General features: G+C 40.4%; 1 protein-coding gene across 9 annotated transcripts in view; it reads right to left on the bottom strand.

Annotated features, from left to right (window-relative positions):
* The window catches only part of MAGI1 (membrane associated guanylate kinase, WW and PDZ domain containing 1), a 651,320-nt gene that overhangs the window by 4,411 nt on the left and 628,585 nt on the right, over positions 1-18,324 (bottom strand). For 5 of the 9 annotated variants that reach the window (XM_028478786.2, XM_028478783.2, XM_028478784.2 and 2 more), the window contains 5 exons: positions 15,377-15,580; positions 5,767-5,860; positions 5,572-5,632; positions 4,453-4,596; positions 2,003-2,141 (listed from right to left, as the gene is read on the bottom strand). In XM_028478786.2, the coding sequence (XP_028334587.1) occupies positions 2,003-2,141; positions 4,453-4,596; positions 5,572-5,632; positions 5,767-5,860; positions 15,377-15,580 (642 nt within the window). The remainder of the gene's footprint in view (positions 1-2,002; positions 2,142-4,452; positions 4,597-5,571; positions 5,633-5,766; positions 5,861-15,376; positions 15,581-18,324) is intronic. The other 4 variants (XM_028478787.2, XM_024123827.3, XM_024123825.3 and 1 more) reach the window with 2 other exon arrangements.

Below are 18,324 nucleotides of genomic sequence, written 5' to 3'. Positions count from 1 at the left end.
CGTTTAGATTCCCTATAACAAAGAGGAAAGAAAAAAAAAAAATCTGCATTTGTTAACATAGGGCAAAGAGAGTTTATTTGTCCAGTCAGACAGTCTAAGGCAACACTCAAATAAGGCTGCAGAGACCAAAATCAGAACAGTGACGTTTTAAGACAGCCAGATAAGGTGACTCGAGAACCCAGACAATGGATGCATCATTTTTTCTTTTTCTTTTTTTTTTCTTTTTCAAACAACTGGAACAATGACAGGCTGGCATAGGAGAGCATTAACAATAAACAACAAAAGAACAAAGTTCCCTCCCTCCACCCCCCCTCCCCCAAGACCACGGCAGTTAAATTAAGTACAAAAAACTCATTACAAAAATAGCCTCACAGAGAAGCAGGTTCCAATCAAGTCAGAAAAATATTGGAACTTAACATATTATAACCCATTTGTGACTCTAATCAATAGAATTAGAGAGATTTAGTCCCAATGACACATGGAGACATTACAGTAGCACAACCCTGGCATGTTCAACCCTTCTTGGAAAAAAAACTGTGTATTTCAATGATCTTTATTTTTAGCCCAAAGAACATTTGTTAGTGTTGGATTTTCATCCTCAGTGCAACAGACATAGGTTTTGAGAAGGTACACAGGTTACTGACGATGACTCGCAAATGAAAGATCACATCCAACAGAAGCATAGGGAAGACAGAAAAGGGAGACAATGTTACACAGTTTCAGTGGCATCCATACACCTACGGTCAAGGTTTAGTACAGTGCACAGCTGTGGCATCTTAATGTTGTCAAAATACCTCCCCCATGGTTGGCCACGTCTCAAGGGGCCTCATCTGATCCCCACCCCCCCCACCCCGGCCTTGGGCCCCTTGTATTTTGCGCCTGCAAGAATGCCCAACACCTGGGAAGGCTGTCCTTCAAAGGGGTTAACCTTCTCCTTGAGCTGCATCTGAATTAAGTAGCTCATCAAGTCCAAAATGCAACTGGGAATTGTGCCCAATGACTTTCAGAGAAGAGGGTGACAACAGATAAATCCCTAATAAAGGGGACCAACGTATATGGGGACCATTCAATCACAGTTTCTATAGAAACTTTTGTAGACCTTTGGTTGGGAAGAAAAGCCCTACATCTAGGGCATAGCTTTTTTTTTTTTTTTTTTTTAATTTTAAACAAGAATCTCAAATAAATAGGACGTAATTATTATAATATACAATATTTCACCATCAGAACACTAGGCTAGGTGAAGAGCATTTACTGTTTAGTCAAACCATGTCTACAGATATGACAAAGGAACTCTATGTAAAAGCTGGCTTTCCGCACAGGAAAGGTATAGTAACGTGTTTCCCTCACGGTGGGCCCTGGGAATCGATTTCATCCTTTATCACCTAAAAACATATGGTTAATATACCAACAGTTTTGTTTGTTTTGTAGCAGTGGGCTCAGGTGGTCTGATGTGGGGTAGGGACCAGTGGGGGGGATGCAGAAGTATTGCATACAGAGCATCACGGAGGTGAGCAAGGCCCCCAAATCATCTCCAAATTTCACGCCTCTTAAATAAAGATATCAAGTAACCAAAAAAAAAAAAGAGAGAGAGGAAAAAAAAAAAAGAATTGTGCCTCAACATATCACTCAGGAAACCTGCTTTCCTGCTTCTTAAAAGGAGTCGAGTCATTTTGTGCTAAGAATTGGATCTGAGAAACAGTTTGGCACAGTTCAAACAAACATTCCTTCGCTCTTGGTCGGACTAGACAAAATGTTGTCTCTGATTATCAGAAAGGGGGCTATAAAGAACTCGTCTTAGGCCATGCCCCAGTCCACGTAAGCAAGCAAAAGGATGAAATGTGCAGAGATTTCAGAACAAGCGAGGCAAATAATCACATGGTGCGAGAGGCTGGGAAGACACTGGTGAATAGGGGAAACAAAAAGACTTTCCTGCTGCAGTTCTGGAGACAAATTCATGGAGTCATGCCAGGGAAGGAAGGAATGTTTTCATAGTTTGACCCACCATATTCTGGTACGGAGCCGTCTCCCCGCTTCAGAAACAGACGCACTCTGCGGCCACCATTCTTAATCAGTTCAATAGCCCGAGAATGCTTCATGTTTTTGGTGGTCTCGCCATTGATCTCTAAAATTTCATCACCAACCTGCCAAAGCAAGAGAGAGCTAAGTGAGAAGATCACAAAAGGGTTTCACCAGCTATTGAGGTGCTTTGTAATTCTAAATTCTTTCATTTATTGACTCACTAACTATTTATTGAACATGTTCCAGAAAAATCTTCTATTGTTTAGGATACAGCAGTGAAAAAACCCCCAAATCCCTGTCCTCGTGGAGATGATATTCTAGTGGGGGAAAGACAATAAAATTATAAAAATGCATGTACACTAGACAGTGTTAAGTGCTAAAAAAAAAATAAAGTAGCAAAGGGAATATTAATTGTTGAGGGGAGGCGGATGTGGCAGACAGTTTCTAGGATGGCTCCCAATGATCCCTGCCTCCTTGAATTCATATGCTGTGTAATCTCCTTTCCTTTGGATGTGGGCTGGAATTAGTCACTTACTTCTAACAAACAATATGGGCAAATGTGATGGGAGGTCAATTCGAAGATAAGGTTATAAAATGGTTTTGGCTTGTCTTTTTAAAAATATATTTCATTTATTAAAAAAAAATTTTTTTTCAGCCACAACTCACGGCATGCAGGATCTCAGTTCCCTGAGCAGGGAATGAACCCACACCCTCTGCAGTGGAAGCACAGAATCTTAACCACTGGACCACCAGGGAAGTCCCTTGGCTTCTGTCTTACTTGCCCTCTTTTGTTCTCTCAATTGTTCATTCTGATGCATGCTGTGAGACGCCCTACAGAGTCTATGATAAGGAAATGAGGGATGGCTTGGGCCAACAGCCCAAAATGCACTAATCCTACCAACAACCCTGTGAGTGAGCTTTAGAGGCAGATCCTTCCCCAGCTGATCCTTCAGATGAGACCACACTCCTGGCTGATACATTGATTGCAGCATTTACTATGAGTCAGTGACTATTCCAGGCACTGGAGGCAAAGGAGTAAACAAGACAGGCCAGATCCTTGCTCTCATGGAGCACATATTCTAGAAGGTAGAAGAGGAAAGGACTGGCTTTGGAGTTTAAAGGACTAAATTTGAGTCTTATCACTTGTTAACTAAGTGATCTTGGGTAAGTCCTTTACTTTTTGGAGTTCACTTTCTCATCTGTATAAGGGGAGGATAACAACCCATGCCTACCATGCTGAGGGGGTCCAATCGAATATTACAATATGTCTTGTGAACTATACAACATTATACAAAATATCGTAATAGTGGTATTTCTTTCAATCGAAAACTTTTTTAAGTGAGTAAAGACATGGAAAAGCATATGCCATGTGTTTGAAATATCAAGAAAAGGAATATAAACCACCATATATGCACAAATTATGCATGTGTATGCATAGAGGAAGGTTATACAAGAACCTGGTATATAGTTTGACCCTGGAAACTATATTTTTACTATGCACCAGTTTCCTCTAATTTTTAAAAATCACATTCATGGTCTACTTTCTCAATTAAAAAAAAAAGCTCATTCAAAAATTCAGTCTGAAGAAACATAAAATTCAAGATTCTGTCTTAAGTTACAAGCATTTAAATTCCCCACTTTTGGTCACTCTTTTCCCTCTTTCTGCTCAGGGCTAATTTTAATCACTTTTTTGATTTCCTGACCCGACTCTCAATTTCTTTAATTCCTTGCAAATTGTTCCCTATGTATGTCTCCATCTATGCCCCCTATCTCTAATGAGCAGATGATTTTTTTCTTTTCTAATCATCTGATCTGCCCAGGAGAGCAACATATTCATACGTGGTAAGAGGTATTAGATATCTAAACAGAACAGATTGGACTTTTGGCACATGTGCGTTTAAAATTTGCAGCTTTGACGACTACCTAGTGACCCTGAATAGTCACGCCATGGACTCCTTGGCCCTCTGCTAATGCAGAGTGTTAAATCATTCCCGGGCCTAGGGGGAGGCGGCAGTGACTAGCTAGAGACTGAATGGAGCTCACCACCCAGAACCTACAGAACCACATGGCTTCCTGCTCTTGAAGCATGCTGGGATACCCAGGAATCCCTGGGAAGTGATATGCCTGCCCCATGAGATTAAGTAAAAGAACTATGGAGATGGGATTCAGACAATATCCATGTTAATAAGTTCATAAGTGACTTTAATCCTTCACTCAACCTCAGAGTTGGAAGAGCTCACCTGACTTTAGCAGCTACAGCTAACTATGCTTGAGGGAGAGATTTATGCTAGGGTGGGAGTCCTGCACTTGGAGTGTCCTGAAAGCTTTAGAAACACGTAATTCTCATGAACGTGCAGGTTCTAACCACAGGATGTCAAGAAGTCACTGCGGATGACTTCTTTATGTCCACTCCAGACGCCTCGCCCTACTTACCCTCATCTTTCCACACCTTTCTGCAGGACCATCCTCTGCTAAGCGCAGAACATAGAGGTCCATGTTATACTCTCGGCCCCCTCGAAGACTAAAGCCAAATCCCTTGGCACCTCTTTCCAGTTCCACGGTGTAAAAATCTTGCTCCTATTCAAAGAAATTAAGTGCAGTCATTCTGGGAGGACTTAAATCCACACACATTTCTCTCTCCCTCTTCCCCAACATTCTCCATTATGCTCATTTGACACAAAGGCACAGTTTCTATCCCCTTCTTGGTGGTTCTTGATTGATTGTTTATTAATATCAATTAACTTTAGGAGTTTGGAGATCCGGAATGTGAAAACAGTCATGAGCGTGCATACAGATTGCATGCCAACACGCATATATTAAAGTTTAATCGGTGAGCCTGCGACTTGCGTTTGGGGCAGGAAAATCCTTCATTAAATAATACCATCCAGCACATTTCTGGGTATTCAGCCTCCCCGGCCAACGTCTGAAAATATCTCATCATTAGGATACCAACAACTACCTCCACACATCTGGACAGTGGTACCCATGCTGATTAAGGAGAATCAGGAATGGATTAGGGAAGGCTCTGAGAAGGCCAGTCGGGGGCAGAAAAAAACCTATTTAACTCTGTATCACCCCATGTTTACCAAATTTGCTTCACCTGCTGTTACTTGTGCACCCTCCATTACCACCTTGCGTGACAGGTAGGTAGCTTTAAGGGGTCTCACCTGAAATTCACAAGTCTGAGAGACACCTTAACCAAAAGACATTTTCTTGACATAAATGCCTTTATGAGTACCATGAGCAGACATGAGCTGTTTTGTTCTTTCTCTGATCACCAATCCTTGAGATAATTATAGCTTTTTATTTTGTTTGGGTTTCCCCCCCAGCCCTGCCTAGAAAAGGATGTCTAGGAATATTTTTCAAAGGTAGTAAAATAAAATGTCATTTCCTGGACAAACCAATATGAGTACATGTTTAGTATATACCCCTCAGAAAAGGTTATTTATTTTAATTGAGGGTACCTTATAGAAGATACCTGGTAAAAAAAGCTTTCGAAAGTTAGAAGGAAACACACTAAGCCAACAAGGAAAAAAGAGAAATGGCCCTCACCTGTGTTACCTGGGGTGCTTTGAACTCAAACTGAGATTCCGGCTTTGGTTTGGCGGTATTCCTGCCAAAGGGAGAGAAAAAAGTATAAGAGCAACCCACGGGGAGACAGAGAAAGAATCAAGGAGGAGCATCGTCACAACAGGAGTTACTTTTCTCGCCTTGAAAGTAACAAAAGAAACCAAAACCATGTCTGACCTGGTCTCCTGGGCCCCTTGCTGCGAAGGGGTGTGTGTGGTGGTGATGGTGGCAATCTTCTCCGCATTGGTCAGCAAAGTGGCATTCGAAGACTCTGCAGGGTAAGACAGAGCATCAGGAAATGAAGGCCCCAGAGAAGACACTGTCACACCAGGAGGTGTGCAGAAGCCTCACCTGTGAATTCTATCTGGCTTCTCCGTCACCACTTCAAACAGTTTTGAACTGAATTTCTCAACGAAAGTTTAAAGGACCATTCTAAGATCTTCTATGATGTGAGCCACGTACACCTCCATTACCCTCCTCCCAATCAGACATCTCCATAAATGAAATAAAGAGTTCACCCAAGAAAATGGTACTTTAAAATTGTAGCCAAGGTAGGTACCTCTCACTCTTCCCCCATCACTTATAAAGGGCAGGCCCATCAAATCATGGCACCACACCAGAATTATTTCCCATAATTCTACAGGCTGAAAATGTCTCTGCTAATGTTTCCTGCAATTTATCAGCGATCTTTAGTGAGTCTGATTTTCTCATGTGACTATTAAAATCAAAAGTGCGCTAACATCTTGTTAAACACACACGCACATAACATCTACTTTCTTCCCTAAAGCTTTTAATGAAGCACAACTAAAAATGTGGAATTCTTGTGAGACCTCACCTAGGTTCACTCATGAAGAGTTAATTTTAAAACTTGCATTAGTTAGAGCTGGAGTTTATAAATCTAAGTTGTACAGATCAGGAAGCCACCTTAATGTAATGAATATGATTATATTCTTATGAAAATTGCCTTTCTTCTCCACTAAACACATTCATAAGCAACTTCATTAATCTCTGGGAGTTTGGAGACCCAGAATTTGAAAACACTCATGAACATGCCTACAGATTGCAAACCAACATGCATATATGAAAATATAATCATTCACATTGTAATAGTTATATGTTCCATTACTAATTATTTCTCCATTAAGGTCAAGGCAGATAGTAAACAACTATGAGCAAGTTACACTATTAATATTTGTTTTTAGGTTGACTGTTTGGAACTTGGCACACGTTTTCTAATCAAGAAAATGCTGAATGCGGTGGTGAAGTTCTTGGATTAGCCTATAAATGCCCATTTAATTCATAGTGTGCTGTGAAATCTAGAAGTGTCTAGGAGTCCTGTGGTTCACAGTAGGCACTCCAGCGTTTGTGGAATACATGTATCAACCCATCATGTATGACCAAGTTTCTATGGACATCTCACTAATCCTAATTTTTTGGGATTTTACTTTCCTAAAGTAAAATCCCAAAAAATCTTCCATTTTACTTTCCTAAAAATACTACTTCCATTTTACATTCCCCAAAATACTCCTCAGATTAGGTCTGACTTCCTGTTATTTTATTTTCATTACACATAGGTGTTAAAAGCAAGGGCTGGAGATCAGACCCAGGTTCAAATCCCTTTGTCCCCCACTCATGAGCTGTGTGCCTTGTTTCCCTCATCTGACAGAAGGGGATGATGACAGTAATTCCCTTTTCTTGGGTAAAAATATATGAAATGTTTAGCACAGTACCTGACATGTAGTAAGCACTCAATACACACTGACTGTAGCTGTGGCCCTTGCTACTACTTCTACTTTGTATTTATTACTGTGGTAACGTGTATAAGTTATTTAAACTCTCTGCAAACTTAGAAAGTTGAAATACGATTTTAACAGTTTCTATTCCAGCTCTAAAGATTATGATCTGGATAGCGAAGGCGCAAGATTAGTAAGAAAATGTAACTAGATCAGGTGAACTAAAATGTGAATCCGGTTCATGCTTTAGGATGATGTCTTCCACAGAATCTGTTTTACCAAATGTTGCTCCAGATTCTGAGGGAACAGTAATCTGTGGTCAAATAGGGTGAAAAATAGTGGGTGAAACAGAGAGAAATGTTTTTGTGTGTCTGTGTTTTGTTTCTCCTGTGGACCCTTAACTGTGCCAATACGTTTTGTGACCCTCCAAGGTGGGGAAGTGGTACTTCTTAAGCTTGTCAGGTGTAATAGTTACAAAGCCAGATTCTAGAGTCAGACTACCTGGCTTTGCAACCCAAACTCTGCAACTTACTGGCTGGGACTTGAAGCAAAGTTACTTAAACTTTCTATGCCTCAGTTTCCTCATCTACACATACAGCATAACAGAAATATCTAAGAACACTGGTACAAAGATTACCTGGGAGGAAAGTGTTTGGGTTCGTGCCTGGCACACAAAAACTGCTCAAAAAGTGATGAGCATCTTTTTTATGGGTGGCAAGTATTTATTACTGTTATCACAATATTGAGTACATTATTAGTCCATTTTTATGACTGCAGTTAAGCGGCACAACCAAAGCAATAAATCTAAGTGGTATTTCATAAAGTCTGCCTGCTGTGTCCGTACAAAGGACTAGGAGACCGCACAGCCTGTCAATGTGATTTGCCAGAAGTTTCATAAACATGTGTATTTTAAAAAACTTCATATTGCTCATTGTAATTAATTTTATGGAGACTCTCTGGGAAATCACAAGATTGCTAGGGCCATGGGGAAATCATCATCAGGATACCAAAAAAAATGTTTCCTTGTAATTAAAGTGATTATAATTACCGAATTGTGCAGAGGTTCCCCTTTAGAGTTCTTGGGTGTTTTGTTTTGTTTTTTTATAGCTTAAAATCAGTAAGATTTATTTATTTATTTGTTTGTTTGTTTGGCTGTGCCGGGTCTCAGTTCCGGCGTGTGGGATCTAGCTCCCTGACCAGGGATCGAAGCCGGGCCCCCTGTATTGGGAGCCTGGAGCCTTAGCCATTGGACCACCAGGGAAGTCCCTCTTGGGTGTGTTTGGTAGCCAGAGTTTTCTAGGCAGGGCAGATCCCATTCTCAAACCATTTTAATACTTATGCCACTTTCAAGGTTTGATAATCACTCAACATACATATAAATAGAATTCTTTTATTAATTTTCCTTCCATCATTCCTTTGTTACTTTTCACATATTTATATGCAAATCTGTTTTGGATTGAAGCTTAATTTCAAGCATTTCAAAAATTAACATTTAATATGCAAATGCCTAGCTGAGCCCGCTGAATTTTTCTCCTTTTGCTTGTTTTCCTTAATCTGTGAACAACCACCATATCTCGATTGTTTCCAACACGTCAAGCACTGTGTTAGGTGCATTATCACGTGTACTATTTCATTTCATCCTCACAGCTCAATGAAATAGGTGCAAATAATTACCCCCACTTTATAGACAGAGACACCGAGGCTTAGAATAAGTAGGCAACATGTCCAAGGTCTTCCAGAGAGCAAGTGGAGGCAATGGGAATTAAACCAAGGGCCTGCCTGAGAGTTAACTTTTAGTTTCATTCTGTTTACAAGGGAATTATGCACTGGTGTCAAGGAAATCGTATCGGATTGGTACATTCCCTTCAAATAAGCAAGTACTTTTACCTTCCTGTATAAGTACCACCAACTTCACTAGGCAGTATCAGAGATTAATTAAGATACAAAATACCCTGGTTTTGACTTCTAGATTTCCTGGGCCATCTCCAAGCACTAAAATAACTTTTAGTGTACCCTAGATTTCCAGGATGCTTTTTAAATATCTATTAATATAAACTTATATGTTTTTATTTTTAAATTTATTTTTATTTATTTATTTATTTATTTTGTGGTACGCGGGCCCCTCACTGTTGTGGCCTCTCCCGTTGCGGAGCACAGGCTCCGGACGCGCAGGCCCAGCGGCCATGGCTCACGGGCCCACCCGCTCCGTGGCACGCGGGATCTTCCCGGACCGGGGCACGAACCCGTGTCCCCTGCATCGGCAGGTGGACTCTCATCCACTGCGCCACCAGGGAAGCCCTATATGTTTTTAAATGAGCTTTTACGTCTTCATTTAGAATTAAACCAAGACAGTATGTGCTGAAATTCTCTCCAGCTTTTTAAAATACAGAGATGAAGCCCATTCTCACAAATTTATATCTCTATCCCAAAGCAAAATTTGCCCCATATAACAGAAAAAATGTAAAAGAAGGGCTTGATATAAGAGTACACCCTAGAGGCAGTTTTATAAAGGGGTGTCAAGGTATTTGACCTTTAAAACTCCAAGGCAGATAGATGGACGGATTGGCTGTTTTCATTATAAATTCCAAAAAGTGCCCTACATCCTTTCTTAAACAGTATTTACACCTGGCTTTAGCTCTCCCAGAGGAATGAAAATGGATATTACGACACTTTCTACAGCAATCGTGTATCAAGACGAGCATATCCTAGCTCTCAAGGCACTGACAGGGTGCCATGCTAAATCAGGGCACTAACTTCTTCTTTTTTTGGTGGGGGGGGGGGCACTAACTTCTGACAGGAGCGCCGCCTATCTTGGGTTTCAAGTTACCTCCGTGACAAGTGATTACAATTCCAACCTTCCTCCCATGTTAACATCCTTAGCCATCCTTATGGAATCTACATTACAAGGCCAAGCAAATCAACAACGGATACAATCATTCCTTTCATAAATATTTTAATGCATAAACATATATGTAATAAATATCTGAAGGGAGCATTTGAAAATTTAAATGCCATAAATACATGAAAAGTTTTGGGAGACTTTTAAAATGTATATGATGGAAACCCTGCTCTTCTTCCCCGAGTATATGCTAGCTATCATATCCACAGAGCTTTCTATTAAATAAGTAAACTCTTTTAGGCCTTTGCCAAGGAAATAGCACTATCTAAGTTGCCAAGCCCTATTACCTATACAAGCAAATACTTTAAGCAAATCAACAACAGATACAATCATTCCTTTCATAAATATTTTAATGCATAAACATATGTAATAAATATCTGAAGGGAGCATTTGAAAATTTAAATGCCATAAATACATGAAAAGTTTTGGGAGACTTTTAAAATGTATATGATGGAAACCCTGCTCTTCTTCCCCGAGTATATGCTAGCTATCATATCCACAGAGCTTTCTATTAAATAAGTAAACTCTTTTAGGCCTTTGCCAAGGAAATAGCACTATCTAAGTTGCCAAGCCCTATTACCTATACAAGCAAATACTTTAAATCAGAGAGATGTGAAGTACAAAAATAGATACATGTATATGCATAACTGAATCACTTTTGCTGTACACCTGAAACTAACACAACACTGTTAATCAACTATACTCCAATAAAAAGTAAAAATTAAAAAAAAATTAAAAAAGACTTCAGGAGAAGAAAGACTATATTTAAATAATATATTTTTATTTTATTTTTATTCTTTCTTTCTTTATTTATTTTGGCCGCGCCAGGCAGCACATGGGATCTTAGTTCCCCAACCAGGGACCTAACCCGAGCCCCCTGCAGTGAGGCGTGGAGTCTTAACCACTGGACCACCAGGGAAGTCCCTAAATAATATATTTTTAAGCTCATAAATATTTTCATTACCTTGAACTTGATTCAATCTGATGATTTTCCATGTTAGCCTTGCTCAGTCAGGGTCTGCCTCTGTCTGATTAGAGTCTCATTCCACCCAGATTTCACAGGGTGTTGCTATACAACACAAGTGGTAGGAAGTTATGTGTGGTGTAACTAGTCAAAATTCAAGTTCAAATTCAGTATGTTCAGCCATCCTGTGGGCCTTTCTGTGTTGCCATGATCAATTTCCTATCCCTTGTCCATCTCTCATAGGAGAAGAGGCTCTGCCCCTACTTCATCTCCTATCCTGGTCCCAAAGGTAGTAAAAGCAGAGATGGTGAGAACTCTGAGCCAGGCCTGTCCTAGAACTGTGAAGGTAGGACTTTGAACAACACAATAGTGCCAAATCAAGGGGGTCATGTTTCAAAGCTTTTGTTGGAGCCAGAAACGTGAGAAGGAAACAAGAGAGGGACAGTGAGGGAAACTACTTAGACAGAAGTGAAGCTGGAGAATCAGGTGACTGATGACAAGAAAAAAAGAACATGAGCATAGGACTTCCCCTGGTGGTCCAGTGGTTAAGACTCCGCACTTCCATTGCAGGGGGCACGGGTTCGATCCTGGCCGGGGAACTAAGATCCCACGTGCCGTGCAGTGTGGCACAAAAAAAAAAAAAAAAAAAAGAACAAGCAGCATGAGCTAGATAAGGCAGTGGATGGGGAGTGGGTTCTAAGCACTGCCCAACCAATGGTGCATCTTCCTTTTTCTTTTTCTTAAATTTGATCATTTTTTTATTTAGAAAACTAAAACAGGGCTTCCCTGGTGGCGCAGTGGTTGCGCGTCCGCCTGCCGATGCAGGGGAACCGGGTTCGCGCCCCGGTCCGGGAAGATCCCACGTGCCGCGGAGCGGCTGGGCCCGTGAGCCATGGCCGCTGAGCCTGCGCGTCCGGAGCCTGTGCTCCGCAAGGGGAGAGGCCGCAGCAGAGGGAGGCCCGCATACCACAAAAAAAAAAAAAAAAAAAGAAAAAGAAAACTAAAACAATTTGTGGTAAGAAATCAAAATGACGGTTACAATGCCTGACGTAAAACAGAGGGAAAGTATATAATAAAGTCATTTGGGGACTAATGCCAGGTATAGTTTAATCCTTTAAACCGTATATTAATATTTTGGTTGTGAATTTCATTTGGGGACATTCTCGGTCATTAACTATATGCAAATGTCTCCTTAATTCATGACTCCATTAATGGTAGATGGGTGATCTCTTAGAGGCATCTTTGGATACACATTTTGCAAATATTTATCCTGAGTTGAAATAAGATTCACATGACAGGATAAAGTCAGAGAACACAAATATTAAATGACAGTTTGAAAATGATGACTTCAGTTCAATCCTTGTCACACCTTTGACTTGAAAGTCTGATAAAAATAAACCTCAAGAACTTAAAATTGTTAAAATTGCTCAACCGCCTTGTGACATTTCAAGACTACCTTGCTTTGTAAGTTACTCTTTGAGGAACTATGCAAAGAAAGGATGAGTTAGTCTTCTTCCACTCAGTAATGGACAAGTAACTGTAGCCCAAAGCTCACATAAAGTGTTTAGCCTGATCTCCTCCAAGTTTGGTCTGCTTATCTCCTGTCTGACTCATAAGAGAGCCTCTTTGTGAAGTGCCTCCTTGGGTTTCTGAGAACAGTACCCTGGACAAGATGGATTTCTAAGAGCTTCAAAGCCACTCTAATGAAGAACTTCAGTCTCCTTGTAAGGATCATGGAACAAAATGCCTCTGGGCTACTGGATCCATTAAATACTAGAGTGAGAGACTGAAGGAGATCAGAGGTCCCTAACATGGAGAGAACACCTTCCTTTCACCTTACAATCTACCATGTCCAACACACTTTCACGGAGAGGAGGTGGATCCAGCATGATTTTCTCTTCATCAGATTGTAATGGTCACTCTCTGTCTTCTAGGTTTTTGCAAAATCCTTCTGGATTGCTCCAGCATCTCTCCATCTCTCCAGAAAACTAACTCCCCTGCCTTCACTCTAATTTCCAAGATGGCAACTTTTGGCCCCATTTAAAAGATGAGCATTACAAACCCATCCTCTGGCTGCCAGGCTTGATTCCGTTTACCTGGACTTTGAAAATTACGAAGTAATTGGTGAAGAGTTTTATTATCATGGTGATGAATTCCTGAAATATCACAGAATGAAATCACATCCTCAGCAACATATCATTCCTTAACTACACTGTCTCAATTGTAATGTTTACTTTCTTCTAACCAAGATGGCCTGTGATATGCCTGTCTGAATTTTACACTGTTGAAGGACTGAAGTTTTAAAAAGTGTCTTTTTATTGACAACTGTTATTGGATGATCTATCTTGCTTTCTATTTTTTGGTGTTCAGGTTCTCCAAAAATATTTTCCCTTGCAGAACATTAAATTAAGTCAACAAGTATGTGCACAGGAGTATAAGTTGCTTCTGCATATTTACATCTTTCCCGATTGTGAACTCTTTTTCTAAGCCCTTCCCTTAAGGAGCACTTTCTTTCCTTCCTTCCTTTTTGGAAATTCTCATTCCCACATTAAGACTGACCAACATAGACCCAGCCAGTCAATTCCTGTGACTCTTTCTTTTGGATTAATTTTTTTGAAATCTCTCCACAGCATGGAGATAAATGTATCTGAATTTATATACTACATTAGGCTCTCTCAACCATTTGTCACCGAATTTTTCTGGCCTCCTTCATCCTTTCCATTAGGAGCCTATGTTCTATCATCTTGTGATCACTTTCCTAAATTGTAATAGCTTTCCAGAGTGGTGAATTGGTAGAATGGACTCTAGACCAGATGGTAAATTACTAACCATGCATTTGAGGCAGGCTGAAATAGACCATCATTCAAGGAGCTATTTTTTCCTCTACGTTTGGTATGGGGTATTTTTGGTACAGAGGAACTTCTCTGTTCTTAAAACCAACGATGTTCAAATATTTATTGTTTGGTTTTAGATTTTCTTCTTCTGAAAGGCACAGTCTACAGCACTCGAGTTTTAAACTAATATGGTTCACTTTCTAGCAATTACTATATAAAAATGTTGATCTGGTGAATTACTTTCAGATAAAATCTCTGATTTTCTTATTTTATAGATTAGTGGCAGAGAGTTTTATCACAGTTCCCCCATAAACCACAGTTTCCTCTTGAGAAATACTCATTGACTTTTAGAATATATTTTATTTTATAACGTATGTAGCAAGAATGAAAAAAAAAGACACTAAAACATTCTAGGACAACTATCACTTCTTTCCCAAGGGCAAAGTCTGCTTAGAAGGAAGTCAATATACAGGACTTAATTCTCTGAAGGATCTATACTTAGTGACATTAGCGTATCAACTTCATTTTTATTAAATATGAATAATGAGTATTGACACTTTTTGCTGGATAATCTTTGACAGTGGGGGCTGTCCCATGTACTGTAGGAGGTTTAGAAGCATCCCTGCTCTCTACCCACTAGAGGCCATTAGCACCCACTCCAAACAATGCCAAATGTCCCCCCAAGGGACAGAATCACCAGTGCTACAAAAGAACCAAAGATTTGAATTGAACCAATCAAACAAATAAACAAGAACAGGCCTAGTTTAATGGAGGCCTGTTAAAATATCAAAAACACAGAGATTTTATTCTTTTTTCATCCACATGCAAAAATTAGGGACAAACCACATAGGCACAAATCCTAATAACCTCCCATTAAATAAAAAACTTTGATACATTCACTTATTCAGATTGAAAAAAAAAAAAAAAAAAAAAGAGCACTGGCTCTGCATTGTCCTTACATAAGTTTTGTGATGTCACCATACTACGCATTCAGATTTTAGTCATTGTTTTAAAAAAAATCTTTAATAATTGCCAGGTAGACTATCAGATGAGCTTCACCACCTGTACTCAAACTTTTCTGCTGTTTTAAAGACAAGGGCACCAAAGCCAAAATAAATCGGAGAAAGTTAAAGATTTTCTGAAATGTTTATCTCTGTAGCAAGACAGGGTCCCAGGTCTAGAGGATGAAGTCAAGAGGGTGATGTAAGATTTAGTAACAGTGGCTCATGTTTGCTTGATGGGTATGTTCAGTTAGACATGGATAAGGCTGCCTCTAAGTCAAAACGATTCAATTACATGAACACTAACGATAGAGACAGAGCTAGAGAGAGAGACACACACAATAGGTATACTTTACCATCCCCGGGAATGATGCGGAGGGTAACTGTGTTTCCCGCTTCCTTGATGAGGTTGACAATGTCGGAATGGGACTTGTTGGTGATGGAACATCCATTTACCGCCAAGATCCGGTCTCCTACTTTCAGCTTGCCACATCGGTCAGCAGGGCTCCCCTCAATAATCCGACCTATTTTGTGAGGCATGGCCACACATGCATTGCCTGCTTTGATAGTCAGTTTTAATTTTTTTTTAAGTTACATGGGAATAGAGTGAAGGGAGGAGAAAAAGGGTTGAGAAGGGAAAGAGAAGGTTAAGTGTTAATTAATTAAAGCATTAAGCAAATGTTATTAAAGGAGAACTCTGTGCCGGCGGTCAAAACATTGGCAAAGTTCCGGGCGTTTGTTTAAGAAGTTACAGCCCTGAAAAATGATAGTTCATTGCTGCAGTCCTTTCCCGATTTAAAACAAGGGGGTACCCCAAGCTTCCCTCCTTCGATCAGTGGCAAAATTTGGGATCTATAGCAACTTCCAAAGATTCTCAAGAGCCCCCAAAATAACTTGCCGTAGGCTTATTTGGGGGGCTGCAAACGTGAAACCCAGAGCTGGGAGGGAGGCTTTTGCGCATTCTGTGTTCATGTCACATCATTTTCGCCAGGTGTTGCTCACGCTTCTGCCAATGTTTTGTTCTTTCTCCATTTAGAAAAAATAATCACTGGGCATTTGGTGAGGCCTAAGAGTCGGCTAGCGCCAAAAACCCAATCTGAAAATGCCTAACAGACACACACTTAGACTTTCTGCCTTCTATCCAGAATGATGAAAGGTTTAGCAAAAGGGCATAATTATGAGATGAGCCAAGAAAGCACCCGACCTTGACACGTATTTTTCTTTTTAGGACCTTTGCTCCATCAGCCTCTCTCATGTGCTTCCAGAGAAGGGCCCAAATGGCTCATTAGCTCTGAAATCCTCCTTGTTCCTCATGAAAATCCCCTCAAAGGAATAAGAAAATCTAGGACATACTCAGGCTGAGGACAGTGAACCAAAGCTAGGTTCAAATCATGCCTCAACCCTTTTCCTTTAATCATTTCCTTGGTCCTGATCAGTTACTACACAGCTACGATAGAAAAACCAGGAAAAGTGCATTTGAAGAAGAAGGTTTACTGTGTCCTCTGAGGCATTTCATGTCACAACCAAGAGCGTTGGTAACTTTTAAAGAGAGGTGGAAAATTGGCTTTGATGCCTGACACAGGGTTTCCAGATAATCGCATGCTGAGTTTCAAACTTTCTTAGGCATATTCACTGATTCTGAGAGTTTGTCTTTCTGGGGACTGTAAAGAGAGTTGTATACTTGAGCTACTGTGGGAAAAGGTGACAAAACTAACATGGAAGATGTTGAAACTGAGAGGACTCTTCCATCCTAATTTAGAGCTTAAGGATAAAATGTGTGGGAAAATGAGCTACAATTCCTTTGAATTTCAGCATATTTGCCTGAGTCTGTATCACGGGATGTAAGGTCAAGGTCAAAGAATTTTTCAAAAGGTAGTTAAACAGTCTTCTGGAACAAGCAACAAGCAGGTGTGGTGGAAAGCCTCCATACTCAGATTCAAGGTCTTGATTAAATTTAGCCCATCTCCGAGGACAAGTCCCATGGGAAAGGTATCATACAGCAGGTGGGAGGAAAGCTCTGCATAGCTCAGAAGTCTCATGCAAGGTATTAGGGAAAGTTTAATCTGTTCATTGTAAGAGCCAGAGGAAAGCAATCAAAGACCAAACTGTGGGTGAAGTCATTCAATATTCGTTAAATAACATAGACATATCTGCTATTTCATTCTAGAAAGGGAAACTGAGAACTCTGAAATCCTGAGAACATCACAGGGTACATGGGGACAAACTGTAGATCTAAAGAAAATAACTTGAGATTTCTTTTCCCCCCCGCCTTTCTTTCTATTTTTAAATTAGGCAGAAAAGTCTCCAAAACTAATTGAAAAACAAACCAAAAAACAACCTTGCTTTGGAGGTCAAGTCACCCACCACCCGTGACATGCTGTGATAATGTTATTAATGGAGCTCCCAGAAGCACTGTTAGTAATGGGTGTTTGTTTCGGCAGCCACACATGCATGGAACTGGCTTAACTCACTGTCTCCTAATGAACACACCTTAGCGGGAAATGGCTTTAGCAGGAAGCAATGTACCAAGACTAAACGGAGGCAAACAGAGTTGTACCGGAGCAGGAGGCTAACCGGAGGGAGCACCTAGCTGATGTTAGCCAGCAAACGACCTGGGCCAAGGGTCCCCAGACTCCTTGTGGGTAAGTCATTTGGAAACAGAGGTGAAGTACATTTCAAAGCCTGCACAGCCCTTCCCTGTCTCCCATCATAGTTCAGATTAATTAACAAATGTGCTTGGGGAAAATAACAAATGATGTTTTATTTAATGAGGAAGGTGACCAGTTTTGGAGTACATACTTATAATCCATCCTAATAGGAAACGGATTCATAGATTCCTAGTTCCTGGAATCATCTGGCTTCCTATTTGTCTCAGCTATTGCACCCAGCAGAGAGTTAACCTTCTGAGAGGGTGACAACTGTGTTTCTCCATACTCTGCTGAAACCCCCAACATCTGGATGAGACAGGATGATCATCCCTCCTAGAATGCAAGGGCAGTGAAGACAAACGGCTCTGAACTCAGATTTTAATTAGATTCTTAACCAGGCAACAGTAAACATATTATTTTAAATTAAAATTTTAAAATTTCAGATGGGGATAGAGAAAGGACAAGATGAAGGGGCATTTCATTTATATTTTTACTCCTTACACCTGTTTTTTTCCCCAGGCATTTATTTCTACAACTATATGCTTCTTTTAAAAACTCCTACACCGGGACTTCCCTGGGGGCGCAGTGGTTAAGAATCCGCCTGCTAATGCAGGGGACACAGGTTCGAGCCCTGGTCCAGGAAGATCCCACATGCC

Source organism: Physeter macrocephalus, chromosome 18 (assembly GCF_002837175.3).
Source record: "Physeter macrocephalus isolate SW-GA chromosome 18, ASM283717v5, whole genome shotgun sequence".
In the NCBI taxonomy this organism is placed as follows: Eukaryota; Metazoa; Chordata; class Mammalia; order Artiodactyla; family Physeteridae; genus Physeter; species Physeter macrocephalus.
The sequence above is the reverse complement of the archived record's forward strand: the minus strand, read 5'-3'. Positions and strand labels throughout refer to the sequence as shown.